Below are 25,059 nucleotides of genomic sequence, written 5' to 3' on the forward strand. Positions count from 1 at the left end.
GCATGTCTCAAGTACAGATAAATTGAAAGTCTCTTCTCTTTGGGACTCAGTTTCTTACTGTGTACATTGAAGAATTGAGATGGACAAGCCAACCATTTGTTTTGGGTTCTATATTTTGATGTTCCTGGTGGGGTGCGGATGACAGCTCCATCCTTCTCAGCCACTGCTTAGGCACATGTATTTCTAACAGCTATGAGCGTGTTACTAAAATGAATTTTCTTCTCACATTAATCTTCGTTTTGTTTTGTTTTTTAAATATCCATTGAGCATTGTCACTCTTGCAAATCCTCTACCTAAATTAAAACAGCTTATTGTGACCTCACTGTTTTTTTTTTCCCCTCAGGAAAAGCACAGGGACTCATATCACTATCTGAGGAATTAGATCAAAGGAATGAAAACCAGAATTCTTTCCTCTATTTACACATATTTTCTTACCTAGAAGGTGACCTAGGGTCTATATTTCAGGCAGATTTTAATCGAGCAATTCCTTAAGAGGACACATAGCGTCATTCTTTTGACTATAATTTGTCATTTATTAAAGTTGTTCTCACAACTCTGAGCATCTCAATATATAATAAAACATTCTTCTATAAACAGGGAGAGCAGGAATGCAAAATTTTCAGTGTGGTCTGCGTGCTTCTTGGAGATGGATATGAAAGGAGGAAGGAACAGATATTGTGAATTCATGTCATTTCATTAACTGAGTCTGAAATAACCACATTCTTGCTACCTCACAAAATGGGCTGACCAATTAATGTTATTTTGGTCATTAATGTTCATGAAACCCCTAGAGCTCCTTGGAAGAAAGGTGTAGCTTCACTGTAAAAAATGGAATAATTCTGAGCTGCCTGCGGATCCTCTCAGGAAGAAAATTGCTGCATAATTCACTTGGGGACTTTTCGCTGCTCGTTAGGCCTTCACCAATGATAAGATAATATCTTGTTTCATTGCAGTCTGCTTGGTATTTGTGAGTCAGCAGATTCCTATGGAAAAGCCACGTACCTTGGCTAATTGCCACTTATTTTTTGCCCTCTTACCCAAAGAGATTCTCTTTTCTTAGGCCGGATGTCTGCAAATTGAAGTTTGAAGGGAAGACGTTTTATGTGATTGGCACCCAGAAGGAGGTCAGATATTGCTTTTCTAATGATCTGTTATGGTGTGTGCGTGCATGTGCATGAGAGAGATTCAAGTATAATGTGCCTATCACATTGTAACCACAAAACACCATGACTTTAAGTTGGTGGTAAAAATAGAAGCTATATGCTGAGGACATTTTAAATGAATAAACACTGGGTTTGCACATTTAAGAATAAAGTCAGTTAACAATACCGACTATATACCCCTATGTGAAAAATACACTGGGATAGATTTGGGAAATAGAAACTGGGACCTCCCCTACCTCTGTAATTTGCAAAAATACAGATATGTGAAACAAGTGAAGAATACTTACAAAGCTATATATCAGTACTGGTTAGAGTTTTATAAGCAGAGTCTATAAGATCCAAGAATCTTAAAATAAAGGAGTTATCAGATGTAGGTTGAGTTAACCAGGGAACACATTTGGGAGGAGGCCACGGCTGCAACTTTGAGTCTCAGAGCTAAGCCTGGAAGTTTGTGGATTTTCCTGACCCTAGTTTTTAGTTCAAGCACTAGTTATTCAAGGTTGGCAAGTGAGTCTTTAATCCCAGTCTGATTGATAGGTGGGCAATGCCTGGCGAGTTCAAGATTATGAAGTTGTTTTTTATCGGAAACAGGGCCTAGATAGATTAGTAATGTCTGCAAAGGGTGAGGGAGGGGGAAGACCATTTCAACAACACTTTTAAGAACATAGTAGTGTGTCAGTTACTTCAAATCCGTTTGGTAGGTGTTGGGATACATATAGATAAATACTTGAAGGAAAAAGATGAAAAACACAAACTGTGTTTAACATGCCTTTTGTTTTGTTATTTTTTGTTAGAAAAAAGCCATGTTGGCATTCCATACCTCAACACCAGCTGCCTGCAAACACCTTTGGAAGTGTGGGGTGGAGAACCAGGCCTTTTATAAGTAAGTAGCTTTTATTCATTTAATCGTAGGTTTTAAAAGCACGCATGATACCCTTTGTGTTTTGCAAACAGCTCCATGTTCATTTCTTTTAATACAATCCTTTTTATTATATTTAAATGAATCATGAATTTGGTGCATTGTTCAGGGTGACTCCCTGCCACTGTTGGCCTGAGCAAGTCCTGAGCTCCCTGCTGGGTGTTTCCCACGGAATGGCTGTAGAGTTTTTTTGCTTTGTTTTGTTTTGTTTGGTTTTTAATCATTGCTGTTTCCATTCAACATGTGACAGGATCAATTTTTGGTTGGGTGCTCCCTCAGAAGCAGACCTTGACAAGAGTTTAGTGCAAGTGGTTTCTTTGGGATGTGGTCACTGGTCATAGCAGTAGGGGAATGGGGAAGGGAGGTGGGAAAGCAAGCGATGTAGGGTGCATTATTCAGCAGGTCACTACTGTGGGCAGCTGGGCTCAGCTCTGCTAGGGAAATCTGGCAGACTGCACAACATGCCTCAGAGTTGTCCCGTCGACCAGCAAAGAGGCTGGGCTATTTATCAATTCCCCATTCATTTTGGTTGAGGGCCACTTTGGAGGGCAGAGTTGATATTCTTTGCCACTTTTGGCTTACTCTAAGCTTGGGTTGAATGTACTCTCACAACCAGAAAAAGAAACCTTTGGCAGACAGTCACATGCGTTCATAGTAAGAAGCCTTCAGTTTATAGAGGTGAGAGTGGAAGATTTATGGGTGGAATGCCACCAGAGTCTAGGATCAGAGAAAGTCAGTGCTGGCTGGACAGGACTTCAGAAACCATCTGTAAAGCTCTCAGGTTTCCAAAGTGGTTCAAATTTAGGATCTTTGCACTGAGGTCCAGCTTCTCCTCTTTGAGATACACTTGCTGATTGGAAGAGCAGTGGTGATGGATGAAGTCAAGAACCTCGCCCAGCCCTGCCTACCGACCCCCAGAGCTCATCCAGGCAGCCTTTGCTCAATTTCCCCCCCACTCGCAGTACTGAGATTCTGTCTTAGTCTTTAGAGTCACTTCCCTGAAAACGCTGAGCCTTTGAACCTCCTAGGCTTTGGCTGATGAGGCCCATCAGGAGAGTGATGGCTTGGATAGTGATTTATAAAACATTTTTTAGCCACAGAACTCTTTTTCTTATACAGAAGTATAGGCAAAGCCCAGTATGTAAAAGAAATAAAAAGTAGAGAAGCTGTGGTTGTTGGTTGGGACCAGAGCTGGGATTGGGGACTGGAGACCATTTACCCATTGCTTGTTGATCCTCAAGAACTTGGGTGACCAGTTGCCCCGGTTTGCCTGGGACTTTCCCAGGTTTAGCACTGAGATTCCCATGTCCCAGGAAACCTCCAGAACTGGGCAAAACCTGCCAGGGGCATAATCTAAAAACCCTTGCAAGAGATGATCTGTAAAATGTGGTACTTCTAGCAATAACAGGAAGAGGTGATGCATATCAGTAGATTGTCCCACAACCATCACCACCTTAAGGCATCTGTGTATCCCCTACAGTGTTTGGGGACTGGTAAAAAAGGGTACCCAATGGCCTTTGAAAAATCTGCATGTCTAGATCTCGCCATCCCCATGAGGGCTGAGAGAGGGAAACACAAAGGGATTGGTCCTCTCAGTTTTTAGATGGAGTCAACACATTTTTTGTTTTTGTTTTTAAAAAGTTATTTTAAAATTTGAGGTAACATATACCATAAAATGCACCCCTTTAAAGTATAATTCAGTGGTTTTTAGTCTAATTCATGAAGTTAAGCAACCGTCACCACTATCTAATTCCAGAACACTTTTATCACCCACAGAAGGAAACCTGTACCCATTAGCAGTTACTCCCCATCTCCCCCTCTTCCTAGACCTTGGCAACCACTAATCTACTTTCTGTGTTTATGGATTTACCTATTCTGGATGTTTCATATAAACATAATCATAAACTAGCCTTTTGTGCTGGCTTCTTTCACTTAAAGTAATGTTTTCAAGGTTTATCCACGTTGTAGCATGTATCAGCATTTCATTTCTTCTTATGGCTGAATAATATTCCATTGTGTAGATATACCACATTCTGTTTATCCATTTGTCAGTTGGTGGACATTTGGGTTGTTCCCTCTTTTTAGGTATGAATAACGCTGCTATGACTATCCATATGATTTTTTCTGTGGACAATTATCTTAGATTTATACTTAGGATTGTAGTTTCTGGGTCATAGGATAACTCTATATTTAACTTTTTGAGAAAACGACAAACTGTTTTAGAGCCTAAGTGTTTGGAACTCTTCTGTTCCTCCTTTAATGAAATATCTGGTTCTTATCAAAGAATCATTTAGAGACATTTAGTTACTGTTTGAATGAATATTTTTTCACAAAAGAGGGAGTTAGTAGATAAAGTCTTAAAACAAAGCAAAACCAAGACACATTGTTGTAGATTTTATTGTAGATTTTTATGTACATATTTGTACTAGATCTGAGCTTTCTGAAGGTAGGAACTAGGTTCTGTTTATCTTTGTATGACCTCCAGACCCCAGGCATTCAGAAAAGATTTACTGGCTCACATTGATAAAGCCTGGTTCCTGGCCTCAGGAGATTTGTAGTTCATGATAGAGTCTAAAAGGGAAGTGCAAATAAATTTGTAGTAGAGGGTGGACCAGAGGAGGGAATGAGTCTTGCTGCTGGGGGAGCTAGGTGGTAGAAGGTCCTTTCAGGTGGAGGAAGGACATTCTGAGTAAGGGACCACGGTGAGAAGTGGAAGACATACAGTGGGGAGAATGAGCAGTTACACAGGGCTGGAGCAGAGGGTAGAGAGATGTATGAAGTAGAAAGGGAGGAGATGAGACGCCAGGAGACCTTCGGGCCAGATACAGAGGGCTCAGCCATCGTGAAAGAGGTGGCAAAGGAACAATTGCTACTGACCCACCTACAAGTGTAAGGGGAGGGAGTAGTAGAAGAGAAGAGCCAGCAGATGGGCTTCTTTTAGAGCCAACTCAGTAAGTCCTACTTGGAAGGAGTTTTGCACAGCGTTGAAGATCCTTTTGTGCAATCATAGGATCTCTATCAAAGAAAACTCAGGACATTACTTAGTCCTTTTACACGTATGCTGTTTTATCATGTGTGAGGGAGTGAATTGGTAGATGGAGTCAAATAAAGGTAAAAACCGAAATGAAGAGAGAGAAAGAAGGGGAAAAGAAACTGCAATCTGGGGATGTGTTTTGCACATTTTGGGGTACAGTCATTAGCTGGCAGCTAGCAATGAGGTCAGTCTGATAATTCTGCCATTGAATGGGCCAACTAGGCATAGCAGAGAAATCACTTCCAGGTGTCTGTGAATGCTTCACAAGACCTGGGGGTCTGGCTGTGAGCACAGCTGCACTGTACAGAGTAGACCGAGTCCTTGCATCAGCACCTCTGCTTTGGTTAGGCCAGGCTATCCCCTCTGTCTTATTAGGACTTCTAATCCCTAATATTTGTACTGATACGAGAGTTTCCAGAACCTTTTCTTCCTGCATTATCCCATAACCATCCCTGTTCCTTAGGAAGAAGGAAAGCTATCGCTTGTGCTGAGCCAGCTGTGTGACTTGGACAAGCTGTGGCCTTTTCTCTCTCATCTGTAGAATGGAGGGACTGACGCTCAGGCATGCTTTGCTTGCCTCACTGTGCCTTAGTGTTAATGAGTATGGGCTTTGAAGGGAAGGGGCTTGGGTTTTATTCTTGACTCTGTCGCTTCCTAGCAGTGTGTCCTAGAACAAGGCACTTGAACTCTTCAAGCCTCATCTTTATTTTTCATCTGTAAAATGAAATTGGTCATACCTGCCTTTGCAGTGTTTAGTTCTGCCAGCCACATGGACCATTGATGAATGGTAGGTGGTGCTATGGCTGCCATTAATATCTGCTCCAGTAAAAATGAAAGTGTCGTGAGTGGCAGTTGGTCACAAAGCCCAGTCCCTTTCATTCTGAAGAGCTCTGATTTTGCTAAGCAGGGTGGGTGCCTGCTTCCTCCACTGTTCCATCCCTGTCCTGGGCAGAGGTCCTGGCCCTGCTTCCAGCTCTGTCTGACTGGCATTGTGCTTTAATGGTTTCGGCTGGCAAAGCAAGCTCTGCTCTTGTTTCCGGGGTTGGGGGTGGCTTGTCCTTCCTTTTCACTTCGCCTGCCATGAGAACAGGGAGTCTCGGTGGCCAAGAATTCCCGCGTGTGCTTTCCACATATGAATGTGCTGCTAGTGTCAGCTGGCCCAGCGCCGCTGATCAGGTTTGAAAGCCCTGGCTCTGAGCTCTGCTGCCTGGGAACAGAGCCCAGACACAGAAACTCTGCTTCCCCCTCCTGCTTCAAACCCCAGAGGATCCCCGACACAGACTTAGTCACCGTTTCAGAACTTCCTTCATGCCATGTGTTTTCTAGATGCCCTACCCACCGAGCACTGGAGCTCACCCTTTCTGGGTGCTGGTTCACTGCAAGTACTGGACACACTGAAGGGCTTAGTGGCTCACTGGAGTTTCCACTGGACAAATCTTCATCTCACACCTGCTTTGTGCTGTACATTGTGCTAGGCACTGGGGACACAATGGAGGCTCAAATGTCACTGTTCCCAGTTTTGTATGGCAGTGTGTACAGGGGATAAAGGCAGTCCCTAATGAATTTCTGATTCAGAGATGGGTGTGCATTTTGTCAGAGGAACAACGTTATGTCTGGTAGATAAAGACCAGAGTAGCTCCCTGAACCAGTGCCTCTCACACTTGAAGGAGCACGTGAATTACCCAGAGATCTTGTTAGAATGTGGCTTCTGGTTTGGAAGGTCTGGGTGGGGCATGAGGGTCCATGTTTCTAATCAGCTCTCCGGTGATTCTGGGCTGAAAGTCCATGGACCACACTTTGAGTATTAAGGTTCTAGGTCCGAGGTTCTCAGGCCTGACTGCATGTTAGAGTCACTGGGGACCCAATTAAGTCAGAATCTGAAGCCTCATAAAACATGTATACAAATGTTTACCTCAGCATTATTCATAGTAGCTAAAAAGTGGAAAACCCAAATGTTCACCAACTGATGAAAGGATAAAAGAAATGTGTATATCAGTACAGTGGAATATTTTTCAGCCATAAAAGGAATGAAGTACTTATTCGTGCTACAACATGGATGAACCTTGAAAGTACTATTGCTAAATAAAAAGAAGCCAGTCACAAAATACCACATATTATATGATTCCACTTATAGGAAATGTCCAGAATAGGCAAGTCTATGTAGAGACAGAAAGTAGACTAATGGTTGTGAAGGGCTGGTAGTGGAGGAGATGAAGAAGGGAAACAGGAAGTGACTGCGGTGGGTATGGGGGGCGGTTCTTTTTGGGGTGATGAAATGTTTTTGGATGACTTTTTTAACTTTGTGAATTATACTATAAACCACTGAAGTGTACAATAGGAAAGGGTAAACCTTATGGCATGTGAATTATATCTCAAGAAAGCTGTTACCTGAAAATTCCAGAATTTGTGATGATGTCTAGATGTCGGTAGTTATGAAAATTTCTCAGTTGGCAAGCACGTGCAGCCTACGGTTAAATGCTCAAACATGGTGATTCTCAAAGTGAAGTCTGTGGACCAGTATCAGCATCTCCTGAGAACTTGTTAGAAATGCAGATTCCTGGGCTCTACCCCTGACTTACTAAATCAGATACTTGTGTTTTCAAAAGCCTTCCCAGCGATTCTGATGCCCTCTGAAGTCTGAGAATCTGCATGGCTAAAGTATTATTTTTTAAAGACATGCAGACCTGGGTTTGCAGCCCGGTTCTTCCAGCTTCTATCATGACCATAGTTCAGTGACTTAACCCCTCTGTGCCTCAGTTTCCTCATGTACAGATGTGGATCACTTCCTCCTAGGAGACAACTGTGAGCATAAAATGAATTAGTATGTTTAAGGCACTTTGGATGATGCATGGCCCATAGTAGGTGCTCAATAATAACATATGTTGTTATTGCTATGATTACTCCAGCAGTTGTAAGCCATGATAAAACAAGAAATTGTACTGTTAATTCTAGAGGCCCCTTAGGGCACCACCCTTTGTTTCCCCAGCAGCTAAGCTGACCTCCATCCCCAGCCCCTGTAGTACCAGGTGTCAGAGGAGAAGTTAGAGGCAGGGTGAGTGGAAGTGTACTCCCGCAGAGCTGTGCTGTGCGTGGACCATATGGTACTGACACATAGCGAATACTTTGCCTGTTCCAGGCTCTGTCCCCGTGCGTGGCGCATCTCACATATGTTATCCGCTTTAAAACACAGCTTCAGTGTCAGGACTGGCCAGGAGAACTCCCTAGTGCCACAGGTCTGGGTATATTGGCTGCCCTGGCAGGCCTGGGATGGGGGTTGGTAGAGAGCTGTGACAGCAGAAAGGTAAATAGTGACTAGGCCACCATTTGAATACAGATGTCAAGTTAGGTCAGTAAATTGGGGACTGTCTGGATTTCTCCGTAAGGTCAGATGTTTGAGAAGAGTCAGTGCTTCCGTGCTGGGATTTTGATGGGAAGTTGGAGATGGAAGTGGGAAGAGGGCAGTTGGGGAAGAAGGCCGGAGGCATGAGATTTGCTATTTTTAACTAGGTTGTACCTTCATTGTCTGCAGTGGGAAGAAGACTTTGGCTCTCGACTTGTTGACATGAGAGCCTGGGAAACAGAGTGCTGGAATATGTCAGCTAGAGTTAGAGAATGAAGGCTCTGTTTTTGGCTTTCAGAGTGACATCGTTCCCCGGAACCTCCGTGATTTGCAGGATTGGCTTTGGTAGTAGCTCAATAGTGAGATGGCAATGCAGAGGTTTTGAGATTGGTACTAGGAAGGGAGGGAGGTAAGCGGGGAGGGAAACTAGTATATAATGAGCAGGTTGTACGCTAGGTACTTTCAAATCATTTAATCTCATTTAACCCTCCCCAGAATGCTATGAATTAAGTATTATAATACCCTCCCCCTTTCACAAATTTGTGGATAAATTGAGGCTCAGAAAAGCTACGTGACTTGACAAAAGTCACAAGACCGAAAGCAGGTAGGAGCCGGGGCCTCTGCTCTTTCAGGTAAAAGGCCACTTCTCAGGTCATTCAAAGAGACTATGGGAACTCAGAGGTTCTCAGATGCGGTGGGCTGCCTTAGAATGACCTTGGGGTGTTTGCTATAACACCTTTCCAGACCTGCTGAATGAGAATCTCTAGGGATGGAGGTTGAGGACCAATGTTTTTAACCCCTGCTCCAGGTGTTGCTGACACCTGGCCAGGTTGGGGAACAACTGGCTGCATGTCCTTTAACCAGCCACCTTGTCTTTCCCCTGTCCACATCCCTCTATCCTACTGTCTGTTTTCCAGTACCAAGTGGGTTTATATTGTTTGAGCTCTCAGAAGAAATTCCCCTGTTAAAATTCCATTAAAGATACCTGCTCAGACATTATTGGGAATCCACCTGGACTTTTGGGAGGGCAGGAGACTAGCGGTAGTGCTCTCAGGAGAGTGTTTCTGAGCAAATCAAATGACAAATAATCACCAAGGGCAGTCAACTGCCAGAAAAAAGCCAGTGCTATTTTCACTCCTCTCATCCTAAGCAGACAGCTATTCAGTTTTTCTGTGAAATGTGTCTTTTGACCTGTTTTTCTTGATGTACTTTGAGGGTTGTGTATATGCAGTGCTGTGCTGAGGCCTCCCACCAGGGGGCCATTCTGGTGTAAGGAGGAGGCGCCTCCTCGAAGGGCCTGGAAGGGTGGGAGCTAAGGAGGAACCAGTGAACACTAGGGTCACCTACCTGTCCCCAGAAGAGGGTCCCTGGAGCTGCTGTGTTAGCCACGCCCCTGGAGCTCCTGGTATCTTCTATAAACGGTACAGAGTTGAGTTTGAATTTCAAACACTCTTATTAAGGCTCTTAGTAATTTTCCTTTTAGCAGACTGTCTTGCCCCAAGGATCCATAGGAACCTGGAACAACAACAAAATCAATATTTAAAAAAAAAAAAGGCTTCTTTAAAGGTTTCTCTTCCTTCCACCTCTGAGGACTTGGGAGCAACAGTCCTGCTGAGAAGATGGAGAGAGGGAGATGGTGATGGCCCTTTTCTCAGACTCCAGTGGATAATATCAGGCCCACAGCTCTCTAGAGTCGGGGTGGTGGGGGACAGATGGGTGAGGAGCAGGCGAGTCCTCACAGGAGTAGTCGCTCAGCTTGCTGGGGGATTTTTTTCTCCTCTTTACTGGGTATGGTCACCCAGTTCTGGCCAGACGCCTGCACTGTCTGTCCCAGGTGTGAAATCATCTGCAGTGTGGCTCTCACATGCTCCCATCTGTCCTTAGGGCTCCTACTCCACCCTCTCTGGGCCCTGCCTTGACAGGAGCCCCCCTCCTCAGGCCTGCATAGCCCCCACCCCTGCCCATCTCACTGTCTCTGCTCATCCTTTGAAGCCACTGTCCTCTGTTGGCTCAAGCTCTTTGCAGCGGTGGATGGGAGAAAGGGCTTCATTACAAAAGACTGTTACTTAGCTTTCCATTGCTCTGAGGACAAAGACTAAAATCCTTAACAAAGACAGCTTAAGGTCAGGTCCCGCTACATTAGGGAGGAGAAATGTGCAAGTGTATGTGTGCCTGTGTGCGTGTGTAATAACAACAACAGCAATAACATGGGGAAATGCACATTAGATCTTCCTTTTAGCTCCTCCAGTGCTTGGGCTCATGGCTTTTGTGTGTGCTAGGCCTCCTGCCCAGCACCCTGCCCACCATCTTCCCTGGGTAACACCTTCCCACCCCTGGATCTCAGCACAGAAGTCCCTTCTTCAGGGCACCTTCCTTAGCCCCCAGACTGGATCATTCCCCACCCCCTACTGTCATTGCCTCTTTTCCTTCGCAGCATGCACATGGCCTGTGATTTTACATTTGTCACTTGTAATTGCATGGCTTCTGGATTAATTTTCATTTCCCCTCTAGACCTTGCACTTCACGAATGCAGAGACCATTCCCTGAGCTTAGTGTGATGCACAGAGCAGGCTAGGTCTTTGGTTAGTAACTGCTGAGTGAATGAATGAAGGCTACAGGAGGCTTGGGGTGGGGCTCACTGCCCGCACAGAAACTTCCAGCTGGAGCCCTGGCTATGTGCACGTCTTTGCTCAGAATTACAGAATATATTGTTTATATCATGGGTTTTAAAAATTAAGCTTTTATGACTATCAAAATTTTAAAATGATCCTGAGCTCTGGGAGACCATTCTTTCTAACTTGTTGGATTTAATTGCATGCTTAAAGAGACTGATGTAGAGGCATCCTCAGCTATCACAGTAATTTAGTGGCCTGTCTGCAGCCTGGGCAGCCCATGTTCTAGATTATTTCTCAGTGTTGTTGTTTTGTTCATATTTACATGCTGGGCTCAGAGGTGCTGAATCAGGGCTTGGCATGGCTTCTTGTTTTTTGTGTATCTTAGTCATTGACCAAGGCGGATTCTTTTAAAGGGCACTGGGTCATGGTAACTCAACCAGAGAATACTCAGAAGCCAATGACCATTTCCGTGGTGACATGGGCCCCTCATGTCCTCTCCTGGAACATACATGGTAGATGGGTTCTTTGTGATACACTGACTAACCTGTGTCTACAGGAAACTATTTTTTTTTTGCTGCAGCATTGGTGTAGGCACAGGCAAGGAAAGTGCCCATACAGCGAGGAACTTAATGATGCATGTGACACTATCCATGCTCTCCATATCTTACAAATAGAAATTGGGAAAGAATCCCTTCTGATCATCAATATTGCCTGGTCCTTTTTGCAGGTTGTGACCTAGTGATGGATTATGAAACCTAATGTATGGGTCATCACCAACATTTAAAAAGTATGAAAAGAGAGCACATAGAAAAGATCAGATTGCAAATACAAACAGTAGAAGTTAACTCTTATTTTGTGAAACTTTCTTTCAGGGGTGTGTGTGTGTGTGTGTGTGTGTGTGTGTGTGTGTGCGTGCACGTGCGCGTGCGCACGCACGTGCGCACATGTGTGCCGACTCACACAATAAAACGTATTTCATTTGTCACTACCACCTCTGCTTTGCTTTTTCTTAAAGGTATGCAAAATCCAGTCAGATCAAGACTGTGTCAAGCAGCAAGATATTTTTTAAAGGAAGTAGATTTCGATATAGGTAGGTACCCATGGTTTCATTTCAGTGATGGGATTGGGGCAGGGGCAGCCATTTGTATTTGAATGTTTTGCCTGTAAATCAGTGCACTTTGGCTTGTGCCTGTTTTGGTCCTTCCTTCCCACTCCACTCATCTCTCATGCTCATGGGCACCCTCAAACTCCATAGTAACTCCCCCTCATGGAGGAAGAGAAGGTGTGGATTCCTAGAGCTGGGTAAGACCATTGTGAAGTTAAAATAAAAAATACATGGGCACCCCTTCCCCATCTGCTTTGAATGTCTGTGCACAGATGTATTTTTGTCTTTTGCAGCGGTAAGGTTGCCAAAGAGGTGGTGGAGGCGAGCTCCAGAATCCAGAGGGAGCCCCCAGAGGTGCACAGGTGAGTGGGGTGCTCCCCAGGGCTCCAGGAGGCTTCTGGGATAGACAGAGGGATTTAAAGGCTGGCTTTGCCAAATCCTCTATGGCGGGAAAGGGAGCAAGGGCAGCACCTGCCAGGCTCTACATTGGTTTTTGGCCCTGGCCCCAGACGACGTGGCACTTTCACCGTCCCAGAAATCTCCCTCAGACAGATTTGGCCGGGCTGTGGCGTGAGCGTGGCTGGGCTCCATTTTGAGATACTTGCTCTGTGGAGAGTCATTGGCTTGATTTGACCTTGAGTATCACATGAAGAGCAGGATGTGTCTGAGGCAAGGCTGTGTCCTTTCCTGGCTGAGTCCGTAATCCCGTCCTCTTAGAACTGACCTCCGTTCTGCCTCTATTCATCAGATGAGACTGGTTCCTGTCAGCCCAACTCCTGCTAGGCTACGTCACCCAAAGGGGTGGGGTGCTCATCTCTCATGGGACTCTTTACTTCCAAGGGTCACTCTGAGGAAAGAGGGCTTGGTCATTATCGGTTCAAGGGTACACATCTTTATTCAGGTGGCCACATATGTAATTCTTAGGAATTAATTCTTTTGGCCATGTTGGACTTCATATCGCCCCAATGTACACAAGTCATTGTATATCCTAAACCTCAAACAAGATAAATATCTAAAGCTGAACATTCTCATCATGATGTTTACCCTGTTGAAGGCAAGGTCGTCATAAAATACATTCTTTAGGAAGTTCCCACACCTGTCCTTCTTTCCTGTCTTTGAACTTGGAGGAGTCTTCCTTATGTTCAGATTTTCCCAGTCTCCTCTCTTTCCAGTGTGATGGACCTCCCTCCCCCCTGAGGTCATTGGGCAGGAGGAGGCCACGGTCTCGTGGAAGTGTGGCCAAGCCAGCCTGATGTGGGCATCCAGGTGGCACTTCTCTCCCACGCAGTGGAGCAGGACTGCTGTTGGCATGAGATCCCATGCAGATGTGCACTGAGAATAGTTCATCTCCGGTTTTGGATGACCCAATGGGAAGCTGTCACATGCAAGTGTGCAAAACCAGCCTCTCCTGCAGCAGGAGAAAACTGGGGCGAGGGAAGCTGGAGTGTGTTGGCCAGGGACACCTTGGTACACTACCTGTGAAAGTCTTGTCGCCCACCCATCGATGACAATAGTTTGTGGGTTGTTGTTTTTTAATAGTATTTTTATACCCCTTCCTCTGCCTCAAATTGTGGTTACTCAGTGTAGCAGAAACAGAGAAGAGAAAAATGATAAAACATATCATTTGAACTTCTCTAGGATCTTTGGGCTGGAAATTATCTTAGAGGTCACCTAGTTTGATGCTTCTATTTTATAGACAAGGGAACTTGAGTTTTGGGGAAGTTAAATGATTTCTCTAAGGTCATAAATGGTGTGTGGGGGGCCACACCTAAGTTTGTTGTCTTTTCTCTGTAGCATCTGCCACCTTGAAAGCCTCTGGCGTTCTTTTAGAAGCTAGACAGCAGGCTGCCCCAGGGGATTAGCTTGGGTTTTATTCTTTCAACTTGAAACTTAAATGTTTTATCTTTTAAAAAAAAAAAGAAGAATGCTGGGGAGTTCCCTTGATGGCACAAACACATATTAGGAAATTGTTTTTAACAATGTACTTTCTGAGAGACAGAGTCCAAATATATAGGGTCCCATAGTAACAATCTATGGATGGTTAATGAGATCAGAAAAGAATTAAAAAACACACAAAAAAAGAACTTCTCTTTTCAATTGAACGTATGAGAATTAAGGCTCCCTGAATCAGGGCTTCTCAAACCTTAAGTTGCCCAGGGGTCACCTGGGCAGCCTGTTAACATCAGATTCTGATCCATGACTCTGGCCTTCCTAACAAGCTCTCAGGTGATGAATGTGTGGCTGGTGCACAGGCCACACTTTCAATAGCCAGGCTCCAGGTAACTGATGGTGAAGGGGGTAAAGGGAGCAGACTGGCCTTAGTCAAAAGTTTTTCCTCGAGTAGACCAAACCAACAGAGGAGATGGGAAATGAGGCACCAGTCAGTATACAGTTTCCCTTGTCTGGAATCTTCTAACCCGCCCCCCAGGATATTACTGTATGTGAGGACTTACAGGCCCTTGAGACACTGTTTCGTATGCTCCTTCCTTCCCTTCCACTGCCCTGTTTTATGTGTATGTGAAAACTGATTGAGTCCACATTCTCAGGATGCTTCTCTGGTCGTCTGTTCTTTGCCATTATCTCTCAAATTGGGGAGGACAAGCTTGCGTCTGTCTTGGCCGTCTCCATATGCCTCAGCACCTAACATAGTGCTGGGCACAGAGGAGGAGGCCAGTACATACTTGTTGAATGAATGACAACAGCATCTCTGTGAATTTCCGAGACCTGAGATCTGTCCAAGGTGCTGCTCTGGGGCTCTCGACCTCCCAAGTGGCAGCACTGTGGTCAGAGCCATGGTGATGAGGGCCACTTTCAATAGCAACTTCTTTTTCCCCCCACTCGTCTCCCAGCTAACAATTTATGTCTTCAATTAAATTTCTCCTTTATCCTTTGTCTTCATAGCAGAATCATCAGAATTATTCAATCCTTTCTGTGTCTACATAACATTTTGATCATACGTCTAGCATAGCACTTATTACATTTGATCAAAATTGTTTATGTGCCTATCTACCTAGTTTGAATGCCAAATTCTTGGGACCATGAATCAAGTTCCCATGTTTCTTTATGCTGAGAACAGAGCGCAAGCCAATCTTTCCTGTTTTTGCCTCCATTTTTTTGCTCTGGAAGAAAACATGAGTCTACTGGCATAATCCAGTAGCAACTTCTTCCAGAGCAAAAAGCAGCCAGTGTAATGGCAGGAAACTGTTTCTCTTGAGTAATTACTTTATTTTTGAATTATTTTAACTTCTTTGATGTGGCTGTCAGAAGTGAGAGTATAGTAATGAGCTCCCTTTCTCTAGTGGTGTTCAGAGATGACCATTAGTCTAGAATGGTGACAACAAGGCTTCAATTATCTACTTTTCCTCATACTTGAGATTCTACTTTTCTTTTCTTTTATTATGATCTTTTAAAAATTAAATTTATTGGGGTGACTTTTCAAAGAATGACAAGTTCATGGACTGCTACTTCTGCTGAGATGCGTATGTCTAGAGAGAGACAGATGCAGACAGACTGAGAACACTATCTAGGGATTTATCTTCTTTTCAAAAAGAGAAGATGCTACCTCTCATGTTAGTTCATTGATCTTTGCTGATGACAAGATGCCCATGCAGAGCCCTCTGGGATGGCTACTTGGTGAGAATCACCTGCCGATCCCTGAGGCCCCGTGAGCCCAGGGCTGTCTGTGTGAGCCACCTGGGCATAGCAGCCACCACCAGGGGACACCCAGAGGTAGCATTTGTACCTGAAGTGAGCACCTGTCTATAGAGGAGTCATGAGTGGTTTCTAACCTTGGCTGTGTTGCTTACCAGCTGGGTAGTCTTGGGTAAGTCACTAAACTTCTCATAGCATCAATTTAAGTTTATTCATCTATAAAATGAGACATAATAATACTTTGTCTGACTTCTAGGTTTTGTTATGAGGATTAAAATAAAGTGTCTTACAAAGGGTCATACAAATGTGAGGTGGTGATATTATTATTATTGTCTCTCATCCAAGACATAGACGCTGGCAGACAAGTTCACAGTAAAGTTTGTTCAGATGGAGTTTTTGATAACAGGACAGCAGCATTTCCTTTCGCTCCAAGGAGTGACGCAGGAACTCTGTGAGCCTCATTTCAGTTGCTCTGTTTTATGCTATCATTGTTTGATGCCCGTCTTAGAATATACTTGCAGTTCCCAAAGGAAACCTTTGTTCCTTAGTAGAGCTCGTAGAGCTCTTAACGACAGTTTTGTTTGGAAACTGTTCTGTGCCAGTAGTACGCACATACGTGGGCTACAGAGTGGGTCAGGCATTTTTGAAGAGTGAGCAATGGGTGGATTATGAGAGTAGAGAAACGTGATGCTGACCCCCACCTGGCCTGGGGAGACCCTCAGCCACAGAAACTGTTACCTCAGGAACTCAGGTTGAAGGGCAGAGTGGGAGCTGATCGGGATGTCGGCACATCCTTTAGAAAAATTTGTGACACTGTGGGACCTTGTACAGCCACAAACAGCAGGACGTTATGGGTAGCAAATGGTGTCTCCTCTGGGCGTTGCAGGAACAACCATGGAGAAAGACAATGTGGGGCACAGCAAAAGCACTGGACTGGGAATCAGCATCTGGGTTTGAGCCTTGAGTCTGGCCACCCGAGTGTCTCAGTCAAGTTCCATAACTTCACTGAGTTTCAGTTTCCTCATCTGTAAACATGCTGTTTTTCTTGCCTATCTTATAGGCACATTGAAAAAAACAAATGAGGCAAAGTGTATACAAATCACTTTGTAAATTACAAAAGGGTCATTTGAATGCTTGTATTGTATTTACTTATATTTATTGTTAGGACAGCTGTGCTGGTGGGTTCTTGCTTGAAATGAAGCTTGCATCAGTTTGCACCTTTAAAAAGATTGTGAGGAGAGAGGTTAAAAAAAAGAAAAAGAAAAGAAAAGGGAAACCTTGAGTCTAAACGAGGTGGTAGGGAAAGGTGAGAGTCTTGTGTTCTGATTCTGATTTTGCTTAGTCTTTCCCTCTGGCTGTCCTAGTGCCAGCATCAAGGTCTGGAGCCCTGGATTCTTGCTGCTCTCAGGGAAACCCCTAGTGGCATCCACTTTTGGGTTTATCTGAGTCTTGCACTTATCAGGGAAGTAATGTTCATCCCTGAATCAGAGAACTGGGGAGTCCCAGGGTTGCAATCCACCACAGGTGTCATCTGGCCTAACCCTAAGCAGACCCTAAAGCCCCTGACTCTGGCCCTGGGTCTGTGCTACATCAAAGCAGTAGGAGCTTGTGAGCATAGTGGTTGAGTCAGCATCCTCCTAACCACCCAGTGCCCAGCAGCATCCACCTGTGAGGTCACTCCTGGCGAGCTCAGCCTGTCAGCACCAGGCAACTGCCTAGACATTGTAATTCGTGGGAGGCAAGCAGCAGGATGCTTGATACCTCCAATGAAAGAGAATTGGGAGGAGGGATGATGGGGAGCAAAAGACCCTCCATAAAGGTTCGCTCAGGTTCCTCCTTGTTGTAGCGTATGCAGTGATTTCTAGGGGTAGGGCTGCTGACAGCTACTCTGGCGTGCATGCTCGGAGATGGAACAGAGCAACTCAGAGTTGGTTTTTGCAAGACGGGCTTTTCAGAGGTCAGAAAGGTACATGGTTCACACAAATGAGGCAAAGTGTATACAAATCACTTTGTAAACTAAAAAAGGGCCATTTGAATTCCAGTATTATATTTACTTATATTTATTGTTAGAACAACTGTGCTGGTGGGTTCTTGCTTGCAGTGAAGCTTGGATCAGTTTGCACCTCTGCTTTGCAGAGATAGAATCAATTATGAATAGCCACAGGGCCAGTGAAAATCCCATGGAAGTTCAAAAAATGAAAACCCTTCACAATAAAAGGAGGACCTGCTCATGTTAAATTTTAATCTCCCCTCCGTACTCCTTCCTTCCTACCTTCTCCCTGCAAGGAATTCCCATTTGCACTTCTTTCCCCATAAACACAACCCCTGCTTGCTAGGACTCACCGTAGGCATCACTTTCCCTGGGAAGTCATTCCTGCTGTCCCTTCACTCATGGCAGGATCAGGTACCCTTCCTTAGTGTTCTCGTGGGACCCTTGGCCATCAGTCTCCTCCTTTAGATGTGTGTTTTTCCATCTGTGTGTAGCACGTTAATGAGTCATGAAGTGAAAATAGGTCAAGACCAGCACTTTAAACAAAATGAAATAGTGTAGAAAAAAAAAAAAAAAGAAAAGAAAACAGTGAGTCACACATAGCAATAGTTATTATCACTGTGTGAAACATTCACTTTAGTTGTCTGTCTTCCTGCATGCGTGCATGTATGTGTGTGTACAGAGAGGTGATATACAATGTATTTCTTAATGTGGGCCTCAGTCAAAAAAAAGTTTGAAAACCATTGTTCTAGAGAGAATTGCTTAAGGCGAGGGCCACGGTTCCCCAGAGCAAGGGAGACCATCCAATACACACATACAGCAAAGTAAGTGCTGTAGAATGAAATTATGAAGAAAAGGGCCCCATGGTTAGGCAAGCCCTCATAAATTTCTTTTCCAGGCAGTGCCAGCCATTCAAGATGCTAACAGGCATCCTGATCTTACCCGATGTTCTCCTTACCCCATATTCCCAGCAGAAATGCCTGGGCTATAAGACAGTCCTGCCAGCTGGCCTGGGGAACACTATGGCCAGTCTGCAATGGCAATTATGTCAAGCCGGGATTGCATTCAGTTTCAAACCTGAACACCCCTTCAGGGACACACAAGGTGCTGTACAGCAGACAGACAAGCACGAATAGGTGAGCCTGTCCTTAAGGAGCTTATCAAGGTGGGGCTGACTATGATTTGTACAACCTAATTACAGAGACACAGATGCCAAATGCGGTGAATTGTGAATGAAGGGAGAGTAGTGTGAGCAGAGAACAAGAAAGAGACTGTGTGTATGTGTGTGTGGTGAGGCCAATCCAGGACAGCTTTAAGGGGAAGGAGACATTTGACACCATATTTGAAGGATGGGTTGGTTTTGGTTTTGACTGGAAATGGGGAGGGGAAAGGTGCTCAAACACCCACCTTCCTGTCTGTCAGCACAGCAGCCATTCCCCTGCAGCAGGAAGTGTATATGGGCGTCCTAGCCGCTAGCCAATAGTCTTGATGAGATGCTTGCACGGTTTGCCATCTATGCCTGTCACAGCCACTGACACACACGTGTGCTCCTTTCAAGAGGAGAAAGCAGAGCTGGGTTCTGTGGCTGGTTGGTGAGTGGGCTGTGAATTTGAGTTGAGTTGTTAAACATTGATATTAAATGTTGGACATCCAGCGACACTAAGATAGCTCACAGCTATAAAGCATCTGTGCCATCTGACTGGTCGAGATTTTTGTTTTTGTTTTTTTGGTGGTTGTTAAATTACTTTGAGCCATGCCCTTCGTTCACTTTTCTGATTGTCTAGGTAGTGATACCTGCCTCCCATGTCTTTTTCAAATGCCTGTGTTTTCACCTGCCTGCCCAAATCTGATGACAAATGTGGAAATGCATTTTCTTTTACTGTATTGCATTAGAGCACACAGACATTTTTTCAAGACCTTAAGGATAAAAAGAGCGATGGGTCCTGAGTGGTATGTCATTGTTACCACTGGCCTAACCCACTGTGTGAGTCTAGAGGCAGGTTCCAGCTTGGGCAGCCTACTGAGATGGAGGGGCTGATGCTTGCGATGGAAACCAACCCGATCTGACTTGTGTCTGTTTTCAGAGCCAACATTACCCAGAGCCGCAGTTCCCACTCCTTGAACAAACAGCTTATCATTAACATGGAGCCTCTGCAGCCCCTGCTCCCTTCCTCCAGTGAACAGGAAGAGCTTCCACTAGGTGAGGGTAAGTACACTTCCTCCCAGAGGCCACGGTTGCAGGCTTACCCTGGAGGAATGAGCGAGGCACCAAGCCTGGGTAGGTTGGGTAATGGTTAGGGTAAGGGTTGGAGTGAGTTTTTAATGAATCAGCTGTTTGCAGCTGGAAGACTGCATTATAATGAGAGTTCTATCCGTTTGTCCTGGAGAGAGTTCACAGGTACGAAGTATTTCTAAAATTAAACGTTAAAAGAGTAATGATGTTAGACCTGCACTGTTTAATATGGTAGCCACTAACCATGTGTGGCTATTTATAACTAAGTTTAAATTAGTTAAAATTAAAAATTCAGTTTCTCAGCCACATTAGCTAGATTTCCAATGCTCAGGAGTCACGTGTGGCTGATGGCTACCATCTTGGACAGCTCCGATTGAGAACATTTCCATCATTGCATAAAGTTTCATTGGATGGCTGTGTTTTTTTTTGTTGTTGTTTTTTTACTATAATCACAATTAAATTAGGGGTTATAAAAATTTTTCCACAAGTGTCTCGACACTGGTCATCCCCTTTCTGTCTCAGCATTTTTCCAGTCTTTTTTCTTCTCTTTTCCATCTGTCCTGGTCTAACAGTTTTGATACAAGCTAATAGATATAGAGTCCATTTCAACCCAAAAGTTCTTATATTTTTACAGACTACAACATGTGTACTTCCAGGCTTCTTTTTTGTGTGTTTAAGGACTTACTTCAGGGAACAATCTCACCGCACTTACTGCAGACGTTTGGTGAGGCAAATCTCACACTCTACTAATTTCAAAGTAAATTAAAAAACAATTCATCCAAAATAAAGTTATTGGAATCCTGAACACAAACATAACACGTTTTACTTTAACTTCATGTACTTTTGGTTTCATTATTTGAAATCTGGATATGGGCAGTTTCAAGAGAGCAGGTCGCTCCATCCCCAAAAGGTCGCCTTCACCTGCAGCTTCAAGTCAAGAACTCCTTGAGTTTGGAAAAACTTTTCAGCCCATAATAAGAATGTAGCTTGGAATGCAGAAATCCTTGAGTGAAAGATAGCAGAACTAATTCACACTGAAGTGTAAAGAATTTTAGGAAATCTCACTGAAAAAAAAAGTATTCATGATTAGAAGGAGAACTGGGCAACTAGAATGCCAAAAATACCATGGGTGGAAGGAAAGCATGAAAAATACAAAGGATAGGGCCTCAGAATCTTAAATTCTTTCATTAACTGTAAAGTGAAACTGATAGGTCTTTCTTTCAAGAAGTCCAAAATGGCTTTGTAAATGTCTAATAAAACTCTTTTGATTGTTTCTAAAAAATCCATCCCCTGATAGGTCATCTTTGTGGGTTTTGAAGCTTAGGCAAATAATAACAACCTCCAGGATATAGAATCAACTTAAAAGGAAGAGAAGTAGAAACAATAGTTTTATTAAATGTCCATTAGATAGAATGAATTTCCCAATGTAGAGAAGAGAGCAAACTCATCTTAGGTACCACGGGATTCGAAGTTATGACTCCCACAGTGAACCTAGCTCTGTGTTTTTGATACCGTTACTTATCTGTTACTGTTTGAGAGTCAGATTCTGCTCCATGTGTTTTATCTTTGAGTGTCAGGCGATGGGATTTAGACATTCCATAGAGAGAAATACTTGTGTTATAGATTTATATTTCTCTGATACATAAAGAGAAGATAGGCAGAGACTAGTACAGCTTAAACAAGGATGTTTGCCCTTTGTGGGTGGGTTCTGTTTCTGGGCACTCACAATGTGATGAATTTTGTTTCATCCTTGGGTTGTCATATTTTAGTACTTTTTATGTCTGAGTAAGAGCAAGATTGAAAGAGGCTAGGAATTTATTCATTTTTTTAAACACAACTATGACAAAGACAAGGTATACAACTGGTAGACCATACTTAGCATGTGCAAGTTGCTGTGGCCTATAAAGATGAAGACACTCTCTTCCCTGGAGACTCACAGCTTGTTGGGGAGGCGGCAATGGGATCACTGAGGTTCTGCCTCTGCTAATTGAATTGTGTGCTCACTTTTCTGAATGCCTCATGAGATATGAGTGCCTCAAGCTGCCTGGAGAGGGTCTTGTTCCCTTTTCATCTCATTAGAGTGTCTGACATAAAATTGGTGGGCAAAGGAATGAATGAATGAATGAGACTGACAGGCAGAAGGAGTTGTGGGTAGTCTGGTTGCTTGTGTGGCTTTGGAGAAAAGGACTCCTAGGAGCAGTGAAAGCTGAGGCAGAAAATTAGGAAAGGGCCAGATCATGATGGTCTCACATGACTTGCTGGAGAGTTTAGACTTTAACTTGAGGGCAACTGGGAGGCACTGAAGGATTTCAAGCGTGGACATGACCTGACTGGAGTTGTGTTTTGTATCATTTGTGGTATGCAGAGGGCAGCTGAGAGGTGAGTACGGCTGGAGCAGCTTTTTCACCTCAGCAGTATTGACCATTTGAACTTTATAATTCTTTGTTGGAGGCTGGCTCGTGCATTGTACAATGTTTAGCAGCACCCCTGGCTTCTACTCAGTAGGTACCAGTGGTACCCCACCAGTCTTGACCATCAAAAATGTCTCCGGGTATTGCCAGATGTCTCCTGGGGAACGAAATTGCTCCCTGGTTGAGAATCCCTGGGTTGGAAGCACAGAAACCATACAGGAACTATTGTACTAGCTTAGAGAATAAACAAGGGCTGAACTGAGACAGTGAGAGTGGGGCTAGGGAGGAGGCAATGGATTCAAGCTAATAAGCTGGCGATGGGGGTCACTGATCACATGGCAGGAATGCAATCCGTGGACTCCTGTCCAGTTCTGCCCTTGTCTCCCAGACTTCACTGAGTGAAAAGACTTCAACCTGTTTAAAGTTGAGATACTTGAGACACAGGAATATTTAAGTCAGGATCACACAGGGAATTAGTAGCAAAACTGATTTTGTTTAGATACTGGAATTATCCGTTTTGTTTAGTTAGATACTGCACATCGCTTCGCTGAACTTCAAACGTGGAGTGGAGGAGACTCAGACATTACTGCTTACCTTGGATATCACCATTCCTCACCTCTCCATAGTGGCTCAGATTCTTGTTTGGGAGAGTTTCAAATCACACATTTTGGAACTGGATCCATAAGCAGGTCCACATTTGTACTGTGAGTCCTATTAAAAGAGTTGCCTGATTAAGAATTGAAAAAAAGAAATCAGACTGGGAGAAGAAAGGTCTTAACCTTGACCCTCAGAGGCACCGTCTCTGTGAGGTCATGGGAAGGTCCTGTAGCCTGTCTCCCATGGGGGCCATGGTGGTGGCGTCTCTCTGCCACCATGACTCTCTGGGATCACCACCACTCATTTATCTGACAACCCTTTTCTGTTCCTTCTAGAACTTCAAGTTTCTCAAAGACAGCTGAGCAGAGCCTGATTGCCCAGATTAGCCAGTGGCATTCTGGGGGAGTGTGTGACCCCATTCACTCATATGACAGCTGGAGGATTAGCTCTGGAGTTGTCTGTCTTGGTGGAGAAAAAACATAAAACAAATCAGTTCCTAGGCAATGGGAAAGTTTTCAGTATTACCTCAAAGTTGCTCAGTTACAGGATCTGAGTAGATTAGTGCTGTGGAAAACTTTAGATGAGCATGGCAAACCATTTGAAAAGTGCCACTTAGACCTTCTGAAAGTTTTGAAGGAAAGATTGAGGGTGGGAATTGTTCTGGGTAAAAATGATATTTTAAGGAGTCATTAAGCTGAATAAATTCACATGCAAAATGGAGTAGGATCTCCATAGTGTAGAAAGCAAAATGTTTGCATGTTTATTGATGGAGTATATTTTTTATTATGGAAAAATGCTGGGTTGTGGTAAAGAAGGGGAATTAAATTAATCATGTGAGACTTGGTAGCTGGCAATTAGTGATGCCCATTGAAGATCATCTTGTCTACCAGAGCAATGGTGCAGGCTGGCAGAATCAAACTGGCAGGACACCATGCTTTCTTCCCCTTGGTAGACAAAACATAAGTAAGAGTTGAAAATGTTTGACACCCTCGTACTGGCAAAACAAAAGCATAGTGGAGACACAAAAATTTCTATAAAGGAGTGTCTTGGGGGTGGCAATGTGGTTTGAATGGAGGGTGGCTTGAGGTTTCATTTTCATATGATTGAGAAAATGTCTATAACTAAGAATAGATGGAAATTAAGGAGGGTGGTAAAACTAACTCTTCCAAGCTACCCCTTAGCATGTTTGTGTGTTGCATGTGTAATGTGAGTGCATGTGTTTGTCATGGATGTCGCTCTCTCTGTGTATGGGAGGGGCAGTGAGTATGTTTAAAGGGTGGTTTATAGTGTTTGGCTGTAACTATAGACAGCTTAAGTAGTGTCACTGACATTCTAGAAAGTCTGTATATGAACCTGTGAAGGCATTTTGAGCATATAAAAAGAGTATTGTCCTCATCCATCAAGCATGCCATACTCTTGACCCCACCCACCACCCACCCCAACATATAACAGGTGACCTGTGGGGCCAGCTGCATTTTTCCATGTGAGGATCTTTCAACATCGTACCAGGCACAGCCTGTCACATACTATACAGTCGCTCCAGTGCCATCACTGGTGAGGTCTGTAACAACCCAAGGCTGCTATGGTTACACTGATTTTGAATTTCTTTGCCCACTCTTTTCCCTCTGGTCTCCTCCTAGCTTATCTGATATGAAAATTTTGCTCCCTCTTTTCTCCCTTTATGGAGTTCCATGGCCATTGCTCAAACATATTTAACCTTTTCTCATTAATTCAGTGTCTTTCTTCCCTGCCATTTTTCCCTATGTGCTAAGTCTTTTTTTTTTTTTTTTTCCTTTGGCTCAAGGTATGTCAGGACATGCATTAGGAGCCATGCACTGGTCTTTTTGAAATTCCTTTTATGTTATGGAGCTGTAGGAGCTGTTACTAAATCCTGTGAAACCACTTTCCCCTTGTGGTTATTGCTACCGGGTGATGGCAGACTAATTAGCTCCAGCTCTAATTTCACTTGTCCCTGACACAGGCTTTGTGATTGTTACTTGT

The 25,059-nt window shown here is 44.0% G+C and overlaps 1 protein-coding gene across 4 annotated transcripts in view; it reads left to right on the forward strand.

The window, feature by feature from the left end:
* Positions 1 to 25,059, forward strand: part of FRMD3 (FERM domain containing 3) — a 249,326-nt gene that overhangs the window by 187,950 nt on the left and 36,317 nt on the right. For 3 of the 4 annotated variants that reach the window (XM_019750147.3, XM_019750148.3, XM_019750150.3), the window contains exons 9-13: positions 1,061 to 1,124; positions 1,958 to 2,046; positions 12,087 to 12,161; positions 12,470 to 12,538; positions 19,902 to 20,023. In XM_019750147.3, the coding sequence (XP_019605706.2) occupies positions 1,061 to 1,124; positions 1,958 to 2,046; positions 12,087 to 12,161; positions 12,470 to 12,538; positions 19,902 to 20,023 (419 nt within the window). The remainder of the gene's footprint in view (positions 1 to 1,060; positions 1,125 to 1,957; positions 2,047 to 12,086; positions 12,162 to 12,469; positions 12,539 to 19,901; positions 20,024 to 25,059) is intronic. The other variant, XM_074330596.2, reaches the window with a different exon arrangement.

Source organism: Rhinolophus sinicus, chromosome 16 (genome assembly GCF_057876585.1).
Source record: "Rhinolophus sinicus isolate RSI-liver-muscle chromosome 16, RSI-T2T, whole genome shotgun sequence".
Taxonomy (NCBI): Eukaryota; Metazoa; Chordata; class Mammalia; order Chiroptera; family Rhinolophidae; genus Rhinolophus; species Rhinolophus sinicus.